Raw genomic sequence first — 18650 nt, forward strand, 5'->3', positions numbered from 1 at the left:
ACATATATATCGACGTCATCACACATTTACTATTGCCTATTAGCAATTAAATCATGAGGTGTTTAAGTTTGACAAGCTTGAAAAGAGTCTTAAAGTGTCGGCTTCCATACTCTGTGAAAACTCAGAACCTAATTCGCCAAAGTTCATCATTCTTCTTATGTCAGGACAAAGGTAGGTTTAGCTTAATATTTAATATTCCGATCAATAATGTAAGTTTACGCTGAATTTTAATGGATACTTTTCCTCAATTTGTTATTTTCTCTAATCTATTTTTATCATTGAGTTGTATTTCTGTCTTTCTGCACCTTCCATCATATAATGGATTTGAAGTTTTTAATGGTCAAAATAGAAAAAAAAATATTTGTCTATTTGTATCTCCTTTTTCACAATGATATTTTATCTAATATTCTGTTTGAGTGAGCACCTTTACATTTGTTTTCTTTTTTCGCTGTTTCAATTGTCTTAGATCTGGATGACGTGGTGGGGGGATATTTTGGAGGATATAAATTAAACACACTACACTTAATATTTCATATTATACCAACCAGGCTTAAACATGTTGTCATTAGTTTAATACCACTATTTTGAAGAAGGTATAGAGAGTAATACAAAATGTATACAACTATACGTAATGATTCCAGGTACACTGTATTCAAATATTTCATATTGTCCAATCATCAGTAGAAACCTGACTTCGAAGGCTTCGTCAGATGTAAGTAGATACAAATACGGAAATGTGGTATGATTTACAATTAAAAATTTGTCGAGGTCCAAATGACGTGTATGTCAGCAACTATAAGTGACTGTACGGCTTCAATAATGAGCAAAACCAGTACCGTATAGTCAGATACAATACCCCGACGTGACAAAATTTAAAACGATTTAAACGAGAAAATCAACGTCCTGATTTATGCTAAAACAATTAACAAAAACAAATATGACAGACAACAACCAACCACCACCATTGCCTTAGACAGTGATGTATCAGCACAACAAAAATATACACTTGTAACCCAGTTGGAAATGATTTGACTCAATAGATTTGAACGATGCGCCTAACATACTTAAGTTGGTTTAAAACAAAATGAACATATTTAGTCATTGTCGTTATAAACACAACAACAATTTTAAAACTTTTACAACAACAACAATAATAATGAGGATAAATGCTGTTCTGTTCAAGACGTTTTTTTTTTCTTTATTGAAAATTGGCTACAATAAAATGTATTTCTTGTGCTATCATGCATATGTTCCGGACCATATGAGTATTTGGACTATACGCGTATGGTCATGACCATATGCGTATTTACCCATATGGTCCGACCATACGCGTATGGTCCGGGTATCTACGATGTTCGTTGCATTAGGTATGAACCTTCAAGGTGTCATAAGTTAAAAGTTTCTTAATTGAAATTGTGACTAATTTAATAAAATGGTAATCATTGTTTCATTTTTAATGAAATAAATGAATTTTACTCACAAATCAAAATGATAGCCAAATTATTTGTGCATGGTCATTGCTGTTTTTTCCTTACGAAACGAAATATGTCGACTTCGACTTTGAAGTAATATCGAAATAAGCCCGTTTAGCAAGAAGTCAACTGTTAAACCCACAGGCACATGTTGCATTGCACCCTCTCTTTTTCGTTTTTATCTTTATTTTGGTGTTTTAATTTATTCTTTAGTAAATTACAACTTCTTAAATATTTCAGATTATTTAGTTATTTAATGTTTTCATGCTCATAGTCATACGATTATACAATACCAGTAGTTTATACGTGAAATAAATAAAAATAGAGGGCAGCACGCATAAACTACTGTTATTGGAAGAATGTATGAATAGGACCAAGAACACTTCAAATAATTGAGAGAAAAGAGTAGAAATTACACGAATTTAAAAAAACAAAATAATCTAAACACCGGGGAAAGAAGAAAAAACTCAATTCCGACAGTCAACAGGATAGAGGTGTATCAAATTTACTCTACCGAAGGCAAGCTTAAAATAACAGATACATCAAGATTCAGACAACATGTAAAAGATAACGAATTTCAGTAAGTAACTTGTGTCGATTTTGGTCGAAAAACGAGCTGTGTGTTCCTGAGAACGAAGTTAGGATTCATTTGCAAAATACCTATATGGTCTAAATACGCATATGGTTGGGCCCGTTAATAACCAAACGACTATAAACTCATATGGTTCAATCATACGCATATGGTGGGACCATATGAGTATACGTTTATGGTCATGATCATACGAGTATGGTCCAAATACTCATATGGTCCGGAACAGATACACAAATATAATCATTATTCTTTTATGTTAAGGTGGCGACTGATATAAGAGATGGTGGTAAATTACTCGCCATTCATTCCAAAGAAACGGAACCATTGGTGTAAGAGTCTTGCTAGACAATAATTATTATCAAATTATTAATTAAAGTATCAATCCTTTTAGAAATCTTAAAATCATCCTATACTATCAATTAGTTCTACAGAACTACGCCAACCGAATTTGAAAATAATAGCATGATATATCTAAATGTGATAAAGTAAAGCCCAAAAGTGTCACAAGCATTATATTTAAGCTAATAAAAGCATTTACTCATTACAATCTCTTGTCATCTTTAATTTAACGTCTAGACAAAGTATTATCCAATGTAAATTTTTGCTTTTTCATTGAATTTACTCAAGGGGCCTCGGTGGCCGTGTGGTCGAAGTAGTCGAACTACTGCATAACTAGTATGTCAACACTGAGGTTGTGAGTTCGAACCCCGCTAGTGGTAGGTGGGCTCGACTCCTATCTTAATTGAATAGGATTGTCAGTTTTCCTACCGAAGGTCGTTTGTGCTCTCCGGGCACTACGGTTTCCATCCACCAATAGCAAATTACCGTCACGAAATAGCATAATAGTGCAGTAAGTTGCGTTAAACACCAATCAATCAATCAATCAATCAAATTACTCAAGGAAGAAGATTTTTTTTTCAAATAAAATGTTGGCCAATCAAGCGTTATAAACTAATCAAAATTTCCTATGTTTTCAATTTTTGATAGATTTCCTAGTGTATGGCTGAGATTTAACTGTCATTGTCCTTCGTGTAAACAGCAGCACAGCGGCCAGAGATTGGTAGATGTAGCTGATATTGATATTGACACACTAGTCAAAACGACAGAGATTTCAAAAAATGGTAAAATCATCTTGTCACTACCTTTATATTTCATACTTGCACAGACTCATTTGAGAAGCTATATTTCCAATTTCTTCTAGTGTCTGCCTATTTGTCTTAATCGTACAGAGATTATAAACTCTCAAAAATTTAGTAAGAGACGTTTCAAATCATTGCTAAGATGATGACAGTAGCTATTAAGACGAAAAAACAAATAGTTCCATCATTTCATGTCACATTTTATCCGGTTTGGACTGACGTTTTCAGTGAAAGGTTTTTTTGAAATATTATTATTTTGAACATATAGTAATAAATTATACTTTGGAACACCAGTTAAAATGTCACGTGATAGCTAGACCTCTTTTAAATGACATTCATCGTACAAAATGAAAGATAAAGCTGATAATAGTCGTATACCTCGTTAAATTAACCTTCATTTACAGGTGACGTATTGCATTTAGAATGGTCGGACCACAAAGGACAGATTCCAATTAAATTTTTAAAAGACAATAAATTGTCTGTCAGTGAAATTGGAAACAAATTTTCATGGATCTTAGATGATGATATGGTAATTGGTTCTAACGACAATTGAAGTTCAATGTTTTGTTTTGTGCTGTACCAAAATGTTTGTACATAGCAGTTCCATCAATATCTCTGACAACAACTAATATTTTGACTTAAATTTCGCTGGTTATACTTGTCTCTAAACATACAATAAGCAAAACAAGGTAAAAGACGAAAGAAAAGGGCATTAAAAGAAGACTAAGATTCGTGATCAAGGGAATTGCTACGTGTTGTTCCCAAACTCAAATCTTTGTTAAGCAATTGAATAGCTACCTTAAAATATATGTTTCAAACTCAGAAAGGCATTTTTTTGCATTGATTTTAAGAAATAAATTCATATTATATTCTAGGCTTATAGTCGGATATATTTCTTATCTGGACGAGTACGACACTTCAAAAAACAACAATTAAAGATATTTGCTATCATGCTTAAAGATTTTATGAAGAAATTCTAATTGAAATTAAATGTTACTTAATAAAACAGTGTTTTCTTTTCAGACAATAACAAAAATGGCGTACAGTGATATTATATCAAATAAAAACAACAAAGCACGGTAATTATATACAATCATTTTACAACTGCCTACCATTGTAATTCAGAAGTCAGACACTGATGCTTCGAAAACGATATGTAACACATTATGTTGCAGTGATGTTATCCTACCTCGCTAAAAGAAACACAGACGCAGTTTCAACAGTTTACAATTGGTTAATCTTTCATTCTTTTCAAAAGTTTTGTACTTGTTAAGAAACTTTGCCTTTTTTAAATTAAAGGCATAGTCCATTGGAGTTAATTCACAATTGATATTCAAGTTCACTATTCGAAAATAATCATTGTTCCGTTTGCTAACGTATATGTTGTAAATATTGTAGATTTGTACGTGAAATAAACGAACGTGGTTTGTGTCTCCTCACAGGCGTCCCTATAGAAGAAGATATGGTGGCTAGGGTAATGTGCCTTTACACTTTTTAGGTCCTTGTTGGTCTCTTTAACTGTTTCCGTTCTTATGCATCCTTGGCTTTCAAATGTTCGACTTTGAGCAACCCTGATAAAAGTACATCTAGAAAAGCGCTTCGGACAGATGAACTCAAGTGTTATTTTCGTTTTTGAACTGTTGTATACAAAAAAAAAGAAAAAAAAAAGAAACAATAATAGCTTGAAAAACGCAGACATAGTTGACAATCAACATATATACATCAAAAATACAAATATCGTCAAAGTAAAGAAAAAACACACAAATAGACAAATACAATTCACAAATGACTTTATAAAACAACTAAAGACTTATAAACACGAATGCAACAAAAAAAAACTGTGCTCAACCAATGAGCTCTGTAAATACTCAGTTCCTACTCCACGAATGATAACCAGGTAAAATGTTCATTATTATTATATGAAATTGATTAATATATTGGATCACAGTAATAAAAAAATTGATTTGAATGCCGTGTACACAGCACGTGTTTAGGAAATAAACTTCAGAAATTACTCTCGTGAAAACTAGTCTGATACCCTAAAATTTAATAGATTGTGAGAATATAAAAACCTAAAGGGTCTTTTACAACCAACCAAATATTGTAGTGACACCCCAAAAAACACATAAGTTACTTAAGAGTCTTCATTCTTATACTTATAAACTGAAGTTATATCATGCTAACGTCTGTCCATTAGCTCGACACTACGACTAGACTTAAGAAAACAAATTGCGTTAGTATAGGAATACCCGAAATTATAAAATCAGAGGATGCATTGGTTTAAAAGAACTGTGTATGTTTAGTTCCTTGATTATTAGATATTTCAATGTGTCTTTCGATAAGCAACATACCAATAATTCTTTTTTTAAATAAACGTATACAATTGTACCACATCTCCTTATTTTTGTATAATATAAAATAGATCGCTCGATAATTTTATCATCAGGTACGCCCATGATAAAAAAGTATGGCATGTTAGATAATTGAGAACATCAAGTCAAAAGGTCAAATTTATCTAGAGAATTGAAAACGTTGTTGTAGTCTGACTGTCTTAATGTATAATAAGATCTTAGACTGTAGGTCTTGCGACCGACAATATCTCGGATGCATAATCAAACGTTTGCCTTTCAAGATCCTACTTGTCCTACTACGGTGACTTACATTTATCCGCGTGACTACAACCATTAAATGTTCATTTTATTACTTATAGGTAGCAGAACATATTGCTCCAGTACAACGTACTATATATGGACTAGTGAGTGTGAATTGGTTATCTCATGTTTAAGTAGTTGCAATCTATATGTTTTTATTGCTTAGGTTCTTGTGTTGCAAATAAAAAAAAAAACTATTGAATATGTAGAAAATTATCTGAAGGTTTATTTTCACTAATTTCACGATTATTAAGAAAATGCAAATACACCCAAGCGTTATATATTGGATATTTAAAGAAAACTAGAAAACTAGAAAAAGAGATGAAAAAATCGCAAAATTGAAACAATGTTAAAAAGTTTAGTCCCAGAAATCACAATTGAAACTAAGCAAAAGAGAAAAAAATGACGGTATCAAATTATGTTACCACATATCTTTCCTACAATCAGACAATATTACATCTAAAATCTTAAATGATATGTACATAATGGAATACATATAGAAAGCATCGATTCTGTGTACTGAAAACCATCGTAAAGAAACTGTATTTTCACTCAATGTTGTGCACTGCTACATTTTGTACTTTTTTTTTCATAAGTTTGTCTTTATTCTTTTACAGACGTTTCCGGTTCGAGATGTCCCAAACCCAATAAATATTGCTTACTCTACGGCATATTTGCCCCTTCACAATGACCTACACCATTACGAGTCTGGACCAGGATTATTTTTTTTGCATTGCCTAGAGTAAGTACCATAAAAGAATCCGATCGATGCTAGGACATGTATTATAACCACAAACAACAATCTATTTACAGATATTTGTAAAAGTAGGTTTGTCACCTCTTTTGGTAATTAAATGTATACGTATACAAATTGGGCGTCCAAAAAGGTATGGAGTGTTTTGCCGTTTCGTAAATTAACGTCAGCTGTGCACTGTGAAAGGAAAATCTAATGTCAAATAGTTAAAATAAGAAATTATTCATTAGACAAAAAAGGTTATATTTGGATCTCCTTATATAAACTGACACACAATACCGTTAGTTTTGACTGAATATTTTTACTCTCTCTAATTAATTAAGTTATTTCTGTCAGAAACAAGTAAAGTAATACTCTCGATTCATCATTATATAAAGTTCACAGCGAGAGTAAACCATTAACAGATGCTTTAAATGACCATATTCTGTGGATGACTCCTAACGTTATATACTTGTGTTTTGGTTGTTTTGGAGCACTGTTTTATCTAAGTGTCGTTTTAGACCCACACTTTCTAAATTGTATACTGGGATAGTTTAACAAATTGATTTAAAAAAAATAAATATATAATAACTACATAACGGCCAGCATCGAGTGAATGCATCTGTGAAAAGAACTATTATTTTTGAATAATATGTGTGATGACTGATGATATGACATGAACACAATACACATTATACATTAGAAATATTGTGTATAAAACTAATCGTGTGATACAGGTTAAAGTAAGGGAATAATATGTGTGGTAACTGATGATGTGACATGAACACCATACACATTACACATTAGACATATTGTGTATAAAACTAATCGTATTATACAGGTTAAAGATAGGGAAATAGATAATAATAAATGTATCAATTTTGACACAATCAATGCTTATCAAATTATCAAGCAATATGTGTTCCTATAGTAACATATTCATCTATTTCAAATAACCTTATTGTTAGATCGTCCGTACTTATTTTCGTCTCCACTTTCTAGGATGTTACCAATTTCATAAACCATTCAAGCAAATATATTTTGTGTCACACCAATAAGCAACCAATCGGAACTAACCGTTGTTTAGCTATAATTTCGAGATGACGTGCATATCGACTGCAACTGATAGCCATTTTTTTCAATTTACATATGGTTCAAAATATGTTGTGGTAACGGACGAATGTGTATATTCCGTTGCATGTTTGTTTGGTTTTTTTTTCTATTCATATAGTGTTAGTTTATTAATCAAATTGTCAGATATATGCTGTATACAGCCTTTTCATAAGAAATAAAACCAGTTGCTAACAAAAATCCATTACTGCAAATACAAAAAAGTAATAACGGAGATAAAAAAGCGCTGCTTAAGAAAACAACATAGTACACGATATATTTGCAGTTCTATTTTTGTTTTTCATACCCTCGAACTTCCATAAAACATGTATTAATTTATGTGATAAATAACAGAAAAATGTTTTGAAGTTTGAATTACCGGAAGAAACCCACATACAGGTTAACTTTGAATGAATAATTATGTTGTATAGTATGTAAACTGAATGAATAATTATGTTGTATAGTATTTAAACTGAATGAAATATAAAGTGATATAGTATGTGTGTGGAATCCCATCCAGGACAATAATTTGAAGTAATACTATTATGTAACAATCATACAAAAGAAGTTTTGTGATTTATTTACGCAAGCAAATTTATATCTACATATTCAACGAAGCAAAATGAGGTAAAACATACGCGGAATGTGCTACTCAAAAGTTAACAAGAAATACCAAACTAAAATTCTTTAGGTTTGATGAATGTGTAGAAGGTGGGGAAAGTATTCTTCTTGATGTTAATCGTGTAGCTGAGGAATTCAGAATTCAACATCCAGAGGATTTCAAAATCTTGACCCAAAATGCCGTCACAATTCAAAAAGTTCATTATGAGAGGTAAATGATAAGTTAATAAAACAACTTTTTTTTAAACTTTAGAAAACGTTGACATAACTTATTCGTTATGTACACTTACATATGATAATCTTAAAAACATAAAAAAATACAATTTATTTGCCACATAATAGAATCAAAAAGAAAGAAACATTACGTAAATATCAATAGTAATTTACATTGAAATTGCATAATACCACATGAAGAGAAATAAAAGGTCATTACAAATACCAAGCTATAAGTTATTACACCAAATGCGCGTTTCTTCTGTTTAAGACTTATCATTGGTGTTTGAAGCAAAACAGTTGAAAGGCCAAATCAATGACAAAAGTGAAAAGTAGTGAAACCCAAAATGTTTAAAAAGAGGTGCCAAAGTCCGGCCATTGATTTTTACATTTCTAAAAGTAAATGCATTGTATTCAAAAAATGTCTGCATCAATGATATTCCATGTAAGCACATAGATATAGGAAGATGTGGTATGAGTGCCAATGAGACAACTCTCCATCCAAGTTACAATTTATAAAAGTAAACCATTATAGGTCAAGGTACGGCCTTCAACACGGAGCATTGGCTCACACCGAACAGCAAGCTATTCATGCACACTTGATACTTGGCTGGTGTTATCATCGAGGACGAGACGTCAACCAGCAGTTACATCGAGCAAAAGGTTGTAAAAAGACGTCGAATATATTAAGCTCAAACTGTTATGCCGGACTAGCAATTATTCTACATAAGAATCATTAGTGGTGCTCGAATCAAAACAATTCTAAGGCAAAAACGTTACGCAATTAAAGACCATTGAAGAGCAGAAACTTCGTAAAAGAAGTAGTCAGCACTCCTGGCAGCAGTCGGGTGATACCCATATGCAAGTGTACTTTGTGTGAACCACTTATTCACTAATAAGATAGCAAAATGGTGTATCGTATTCCAGCAGTGCAAATCGAGGTTTGATCCTTACATAATCGTCAAATATTGATAACTCTTTAGAAAAAAAGAAACATACTATTCTATTTATAACATGTATAAGTTGAGTTTTTAGCCTGATTTTAACGTATTATGGAATACCTTGTAATACTTCTATAATAAAGCTATTATCTGAAAAAAAGATGTCCAATAAACATTGTAAAATGCAACATAGAATTCTTATTACCAGTTGGTATTAAAGTTGAACAGGTTATATGCTTTCAGAAGAGACTGGCCAGTTGATATGAGGCACGTTGGCGAGTATAATTATAGTTTAACCGGTTGTATATTTTCAGAGACTGGCCAGTTGATATGACATACAAAAGACCACACATCAAACTCAATGATAAGGACGAGGTAACATGTATATTGATCTTTGTTTTGCATATAAGTTTTACACAGTTTTTCTTTATATATATATATAATAGTAATTTTATATATTTGCATGGTTATAACATTATTAACAGTAAAATATGGGATTCCATAATTGGCAAGATAAAATAAAACTGTATTCACGTTTGGAAAACAAGAAATTTAAAGGTAAAGTATTGATTTTGAAAAAAATAATTAACGCCTATTTTGGGATACGAGGTTGAGATGAGGGGTTACCTAAAGAGTGTGAAAAAGATATAAACTCACTTTTTCGGGATTTTTTTGGGGCTCTAAAGTCAGCCTTGTCGCCAGAAAATTATGTTGTTTAGATGAAGATGAAAGCTTTGAAAAGGGGGAGGATCAAAATGATAAGGCAAGCATATAAAATTACTTTATAGATCTTTAGAAAGTCCAACACAAAGATGTTATGCAATTGCCAAATACTAGGTAAAACACTTTGACATTGCATATTTTATATGAACGTGTAAAGATCTAAATGGAAATGATATTAAGTATATATGTCAACTTTTTACCAAAAGGTGATTACTGCATGGTGTGAAGTTTATAGCAAAATGACCGAACATTAAAAAATAGCATTCTTGGTATTTGGTAACAACAATATAAAATTGAAAGGGAAACCTTTGCTCTTTCCTCCCTCTATCAAGAGTCATATCGGCAAAATATGTTTGGAATATCGAAACGGAAACCTTTTATAGTAATAAAATAATATTTGATAAACATATAAATAAACTTAATTTGATATGCAAATACAATCTAATAAAGAAATCAATCCCCACTGATTGGATTAACAAACTAAGAAGCTTCATCAGTAATCCAACTAATTTGAAGCACATAAAAATCTATAATAACAACAAAAACTTCAATTAAAATCATTTCAAAAAATACTAAATATATGCACTAGTGCAAAATGTGAAATTAAATGGAAAAGAACATTTAATACGGAACTAGACTGGCAATCAGCTTGTAAAAAGGTTCACAAGCTGCCGGTATCAAACAGTATTTCCCAATTCCAATTGAAATCACTACATAATATACGTTAATACTAAATTTATATTGTACCAAATACAAAAGTAAGATGGCCTATGTAACTTATGTGGCAAAGGTTTTGAAACCCAAGAGCATTTAATCTATTATTGTTCTGAAATTCAAATTTTTACCTATTGTGTCTGTTTGTTTTGTTCACGCATCGTTGTCAATATACTGGAATTTGATGCGACTGTCATACAAGTGAGAGGTTTAGCTAGCTATAAAACCAGGTTCAATCCACCATTTTCTACATAAGAAAATGCCTGTACCAAGTCAGGAATATGACAGTTGTTATCCATTCGTTTGATGTGTTTGAACTTTTGATTTTGCCATTTGATTGGGGACTTTCCTTTTTGAATTTTCCTCGGAGTTCAGTATTTTTGTGATTCTACTTTTTTCAAAACGTCACTGAAGAAATAAAATGATTGCTATCTCTGTTCATAGATATAACGCTTATCTTTGATGCCCAAAACATGATTTTGGATATAAACAAGATCTTAATATAACGCAAATATACATATTGTAAATTTATAGTGCTTTCAGGACAATTTAGTATTTGGAAAGGTCGGAACGACATTAAATTCAACAAAACAGTATTTAATGAAACATTTATCCTCCGTATTTTTAAGAAAGATATGAATGATTTAATCAAAATGATCGCTTAATCAAACAAAAAAAAAATCTTATTTGGAATAGACAAACTTGACCGTTTATCTCAATTATTGTAATTACTATTAATAGTCGAATTGGCTTAATCTTTGCTCATTTTGTAGAAATATATACATTTGTTTTAAATAACTTGTGCCTCAGTATTATAGTTATAGTTATCATTTGAATACAAAAGGCACACTTTGAACTAGTGTATTATTTACACCTTCATTTACCAACAATCGCCATTATTTATATAAGTTAATTTTATAGTTTTTATTTCATACATATTTATAGTACATACTACATAATTGTAGTACTTTTTATGTAATAGTATTTTACTCACCACAGATTGTGTTTCTTTATATAAGTGTGCAAACATTTATTTCACAAATAATCCTTCATCAAAAATTCTAAAGTGTTTTAAGCATGTGTGCTGTCGATGTCAATATCTTACATATATATCACTCCTGTTATACACCATAAAACAAAACGTTTCTTTTAATGAACACATGAAAGACTTTTATTCGCATAGTATTGAAATACAATAAACATTTTAATAAAATAATGTTTTTGTAACTAGTAGTCTTTGATATTTAAGAATGATGAAGGTATAGACAACCTGGGACCAAGAGATTGTATTCATGTAAGTCCCAGGTGCGACAAATTATCATTAAATAAATAAATAATTTAAAAAAAAAAAGAAAAAAAAAACAAACTTCACTTGATGAAGGCAAAGAAGAGACTGTGCTAAGCTATTTTTTTAGAAACTACATTTTGTAGTGGCATTGTAAAAAATGAGCTATGCTATTCTTTTAGAAACTACATTTTGTAGTGGCATTGTAAAAAATGAGCTATGCTATTTGTTTAGAAACTACATTTTGTAGTGGCATCGTAAAGATATGGTTCTACTATCGTTGTAGAAACTTCACTTTATAATTGATATTGTATAGATTACCAATAAAAAACAAATACACCGGGGAAAAATAACAATGTTTATGATTTTTTTTGGCTGTTTTGTTTTCTTGAAGAAAATATTAGAGGAAATAGATTAGCCATATACGATCAACAAATAAGTTACGATAACTTTATTGGAAATCAACTTCTTCATATTTGTTGTCCCTAAATAATGATTTTTCTCCCTTTCTGTGTTTTTGGGTTTTATTCAAGAACTATAATAGATAAAGATATACTTTCAGAAAAAAAGAGTTGAAATACGTTGAAATACCTGAAATTGTCATTAATTTGTTTGTCATTCTTGAAAATTTTAATAGGTGAAGAGAGGCAATATACAGCTTAAATGAGCTTAAAGACAATATTTACCAATGTGTAAACATTGGTGAAATTGTGAATCAATTTTCTTAAGCAGTTATTGCCCGAAAGAATTTTCTAAGCTAAATTTTGAGATTTTACAATTAGCTTAAAAACTGTAATGAAAACAGGAAAATGTGAACACCAAGAGACAATCTACATAAAAAAAGTAAAATTATGTAGTACACACAATGTATTTGTTTCTAAGAAGGATTTTTTTAAAATTATCTACAGAATACAAAACTGGCAATGGAGCGGATTCAGACCAGTTCTATCAGCTAGGGAAGGACCATTCTCTATTTTGTGTAGGGATAAGGGATGCTGATTGAAATGAATGTGATAGTGTCTAGAACTGAAGATCAACAATTTTGCCCAAGACATGCTGAAAATGAATTTTCTGCACAATCAAATGATCAAACGATTTGAAAAAAAAGAAACACCTAACTCAACGGAAAATTATTTTTTCGACGACAAAAAAAGGAAATAAGTAATTTAGCCTTATAACGGGCGAAAAAGAATATTCTGTACCACATAAAACCTCTTGCTCAAACGCCCAACTCTTACCAAAGAAATGAATTGGTCGTCCTCTAAGCAATTTTGTTTGTTTCGTCTTGTTTTTGAAGATTTAAAAAACCTATTTTGAATATAACCTTTGGTCTCTTGTGGAGAGTTGTATCATTGGCAATCATATCACATCTTCCTATTTCTATACGCCCGTCTTAAGATGAGACGTATTATGGTATAAAGTTGTCCGCCCGTCCGTTTGTTTGTCCGTTCAAAAACGCTTCCACCAATTTTCAAGAAACTATCATGAATTGTTTATATCTATTGACGTAAGCTCCCCTTTCGATTTTTATAAATTTTAGATTTTATGTTTCCGAGTTATGGGATTTTATTCATAAAAAGTGATGAGTTTTCTCAACCTTGAAATTGAATTTTCTATATAATTAACTATTCTGGATTATACATGTGAACAAAAATCAATTTCGTGTATTTCATCAATTTGGTACATACAATGTGTTTTATTTAAAAGGATTACTAATTTAAAGAACACTGCATATCTGATATCAATTGTTTCCTAATGTTTGTCCCAATGAAACCGAAAAAATATTTTTCAATACAAATGAATTGTTGCTATACACTTTTCCACCTTGATAAATGAATGGATGCTAAGGACTAGTGTGATAACACTAACACCTGGCCTTTCATGTAGGGTCTTTGTAATATATATGTAATCTATACAGTCCTGAATCAAAATATGTATGGTTATTAGGTACTTTTGCATTAAAAAGGGGTGGTTGTTATGCACTTTTTTCATGACTTTGTCTTGTTTTGTTGACCTTTAAACAAAAAAGAGGCTTTAATAATCCTAAACATTGTCCTCATGTATTGTTTGCTTCTTTCCAATATATTGTCTTACAAAATCCAATTAATATACGCAAGGTCAAAGGTCAAGGTCATCAATGACCTTTGCACTTAAATCAAATTGAAGATCGTTTAATGATCGATAGTTTTCGCATCATAGTCGTTAAATAGTAATTACAGTTTTCGAGTTATCTAAATAACATGGTCGAATTTCTGAAGACAAAAACTAAAATAACACATTTCGGTTTCCTTAGCAACCATCCTAGCACCCTGAATCCCAGACATTTTGTTGTAAAGTGTTGACTAGAAACATTAATACTTGATATTTAAAAGCACAACTTAAATAGAGATGGGCGAAACTGTATATTTTGTTCATGTAAAATGTTTATAATGTGCCTTTACAAATGCAATGAAAAATTACCTCTGCTCCTGCGTTTGTACCATATTCAGACAAAAGTTTTCATATATGACATTGCTATTATGTTTGTTAAGTATCATGTTTCTGAAAAATATTAACAATGATCATTAAATAAAAATTGGTTTTGCTTCAGAATGCCTGCAAAGTAGTTGTTTTTTCAATGCTTAATTCACCAAAATGTACGGCAAATCTCGTTGACATGGGATGGTTACTTTTTCACTTGATTATATGGTCAGGTTAAGTTTCAGAAAAATCGGTGACTATGCGTGCCGACCCCCTATATGAAATGGTTGGTTTATTACAGAGAATTGCTTTTAAAATCTATTGATTGTGTATATATGTTTTTATTTTTATTGCTGTAAATATATTGTTTACAAAAGTAAATACAGATCTGTAAATGAATTTAGAAATTATATTTAACTACAGAGATTATTTGTTTTGTTTTTTTTTTTTTTTTTTTCATTTTGCTGCTTATTTGTTTTGTGCTTTTTGTTCCCATTTTTTGCATTTTTTTCTGGTTTTTCTTGAATTTTTAAAAAGTGATTAACTTATTTTAAACATCTTTCATCTATTTTATTCTTTTTAGATTGTTGCAGTTTGTTGGGCACCACCCTTTGAGGCACCATTTTCTGGTAAACTGGTAAGAGGGAAAATCAAATAGTTTTTGCTGACAAAAAAATACCAACCAAGTTTTTTTTTTAAAAAGAACTGCAATATATATGAATAACAAATAAATTACTGAAGAAAATGAAAAATTTAAATGCAAAACTTTACATCTGAAAAATATTTATATTTTTTCGCGACTCGACGACTATTTTATTTGTATACAGTATCTGAAAGATAGGACAGGGATTTTATCAATCGTTAACATTTAACTTAAATTATCTGCAAGTTCAAAGCAGTATCTTGAAGGACAAAGGTAAACAACTAATTTAAAGTAAAACAAATTCCTGAACTATTTGTCCTATTCATTTGTCTTTTTTAAAGGAAGATGTTGAGCCATACTACAAGGCATACCACAAGTTTGCAAAGGCTGTGAAATACTCACCTAATATTGTAAGTGCGTTATATTTCATGCTAGAACGTCCAAGTATTGAAGTTTATTATCGTCCTACGGAAAATAAGATATCAATTAGCTTTTGTTATTAAGAAATCAGATGTGTGTCTTTAAATAACTTCTTCTTTAAGTTTGGTATTGTCAGAGATGGATACTATAGCTACATGTAAAACAATATATATGACAATATTCAATTTTTATATAAAATTAAAAATTAATATAAGACGTTTAAATGTGGGACATCACGACTTTGTATGAAAAATAGTCTTTTTAAAACTTCATTACGACTTAACATAGGAACAATCAACTTGAAAAAACAACACTTTTAATGATAAACAGTCTTTTTTCATATATATGTAGACTTAACTAAGACTTTAACTTTAGTTTCCGCTATATAGAGGATGTTCTCTCACTAAATAATTCAAAATTTGGTGACTATGTTGAACGCATCTATCCCATCGAACTAGCGATAAAGGACACAACAGATACAGTTAAGTCTGTCTCAAATCTTGACTTACATCTAGAAATTGACAATGAGGGTCGGTTGAAAACAAAACTTTACGACAAAAGAGATGATTTCAGCTTCACAATTGTGAACTTTCCATTTCTATGTAGCAACATTCCCGCAGCGCCGGCATACGGAGTATATATCTCCCAATTAATACGATATTCCCGGGCTTGTATTTCCTATCATGATTTCCTTGATAGAGGATTGCTGCTAACAAGGAAGCTATTAAACCAAGAGTTCAAAAAGGTGAAGTTGAAATCATCCCTTTGTAAATTTTACGGACGCCATCACGAGTTGGTTGACCGTTATAAAATATCCGTTTCACAGATGATAGCGGATATGTTCTTAATGTCGTAACTACAATCCCGTTCCCATTTCACGAATGTGACCTACCGTATTAGACTATTTACCGGGTTTGTACTAACATGAGCAACACGACGGGTGCTACATGTGGAGCAGGATCAACTTACCCTTCCGGAGCACCTGAGATCACCCCCAGTTTTTGGTGGGGTTCGTGTTGCTTAGTCTTTAGTTTTCTATATTGTGTTTTGTGTACTATTGTTTGTCTGTTTCTTTTTTTAGCCAGTGCGTTGTCAGTTTGTTTTCGATTTATGAGTTTGAATGTCCCTCTGGTTTCTTTCGCCCCTCTTTTTTTTTATATAGGACAATCAAATGACTGTGATATAACAATACTTTGTATACTATTAAACCAGGACAAGAAGACAAGGTTACTAAAAAAGATTAATTCGAAATACTTACTTCAACAATTAGTATAAGTTAATCGTTTTATAAGCATATATTCGTTTAAAAATTCGTGTTTTCTGATTTTTTGGTAGTTCAAATTCAAGTTAAGGCCGGGAGATTGTATAGTATTTAACAACAGGAGAATTCTACATGGAAGAGCTGAGTTCAAGTCAAATGGGGGTAGCAGATATCTTCAGGTAATGTATTGACAAAAGAAGGATGACTGTACAGTATTTTTCAAAGCTGTTACTTGAAGAGGTCTCATCAATTTAGATATAATCTGCATAACAATCCAAGAATAGGCTACTTGAAACAGATTAATAACAGAATAATGGAAACAGAACATAAAGAAAAGTATGCATAGAGAAAAGTATGCATAGAGAAAAGTATGCATTGTCTTCGAGAACAGTAGAGCATACATAAAAAACTGAAAACGAAAAACTAAAAAAATAGAATCTTAAATGTACTTACTTGCTTACATCAGTTTGAATTTTTATTGAAGTTCTATTCTGTCCTTTTATTAACATATATTTTGAACACCTTATTAAAACCATTTGTATATTGAAACTATGCGATGTGTTTATTCCAGGACAAAACAAAAAATGATTATATTGAAAAGATAGAAAAAGGCGACACAATCAATGAAAGGTGTTTGTAGTATAATAGACGATGTTTGCTTTTAAAAAAGTATTTTATACATAAAAGTGAATTCCTTAAATTTATTTATTGCATTTCAGGGTTGCTACATAAATATAGATGAATTTAAAAGTCAGGTAAAAGTTTTGTGTAAATTGTCAGGAGACTACAGACCGATTAAACCTGTAGGTAACGGGTGCTGGATAACAAGTTAACTGTGTAAATAAATAAACTATGTGTAATGATGTTTATATAAAAACAACAACAACAATAACAAATAGTACATGTCATACAATGATAACTGGTAATCAACAGTCATTATACATATGCAGTCATTTAATAGAATAGAAGAATATTACATGGCCTTTTTTCAATATCACACCTATATTAATTCTGCTCTAGGAATTATATTGGTTGAAGATTGATACGGTTTTCAGTTTCAAAGGCAGTATCATATACACTTTACAATGTAGATTAACTTGTTGTTTTTCTATTTAGGTGTAAATAGGACTGTGTAACCGTGACTGATATTCATATTATCACATATGGCTGATATAGAACGATTGTTATTGATTGTATTACACATAACATTTACTTGCATATGTATAATGTAATAAAGATATACCTGATTTATAAGTTCTGATTCTTTGTCCGTATTTGGCTATATTGTAGGTCCTTTTTGGTTAGATAAGCTCTTCTACTTTTGTATTAGATTTGGATTTTGAAATATTTCAGCCTCGAACATCACTTAAGAAACATTTATTGTCGACATGTGCATCTAGTGTATTGAAATTAGTATTGTTAATATTGCTATTGAATATTTAGACATTGGTTAACTATCTATGTGGTTTTTTCTAAGACCATTGTCTCAAAGTCTCCAAAATGAATGCAGCTATATTTATTACAAGTTAGTCTTCTTACGTAATCTATGTAGAAAATATTCGAAACAAGTAAAGTCACAAGACAATACTTTTTCTACAGACCTATAAAAATGAAGTAGATCAACAACATCGAGTCTTTTACCTTTTGGAAGAAAAACATACTTGTATCAACG

At 31.0% G+C, this 18650-nt stretch overlaps 1 protein-coding gene across 1 annotated transcript; it reads left to right on the top strand.

Moving 5' to 3' along the window:
* Window positions 1-631: 631 nt before the first annotated feature.
* On the top strand, window positions 632-18225 carry LOC127702878 (gamma-butyrobetaine dioxygenase-like). The gene is made up of 13 exons (XM_052207182.1): window positions 632-648; window positions 3052-3185; window positions 3608-3732; window positions 4227-4282; window positions 4602-4682; window positions 5076-5100; window positions 6472-6596; window positions 8389-8529; window positions 9787-9847; window positions 15238-15291; window positions 15639-15707; window positions 17053-17157; window positions 17698-18225. Exons 1-13 carry the CDS (start codon window positions 632-634, stop codon window positions 17809-17811), a joined length of 1107 nt encoding a protein of 368 aa, XP_052063142.1. The 3' UTR covers window positions 17812-18225.
* Window positions 18226-18650: the final 425 nt, after the last annotated feature.

Source organism: Mytilus californianus, unplaced genomic scaffold (genome assembly GCF_021869535.1).
Source record: "Mytilus californianus isolate M0D057914Y unplaced genomic scaffold, xbMytCali1.0.p SCAF_5, whole genome shotgun sequence".
Taxonomy (NCBI): Eukaryota; Metazoa; Mollusca; class Bivalvia; order Mytilida; family Mytilidae; genus Mytilus; species Mytilus californianus.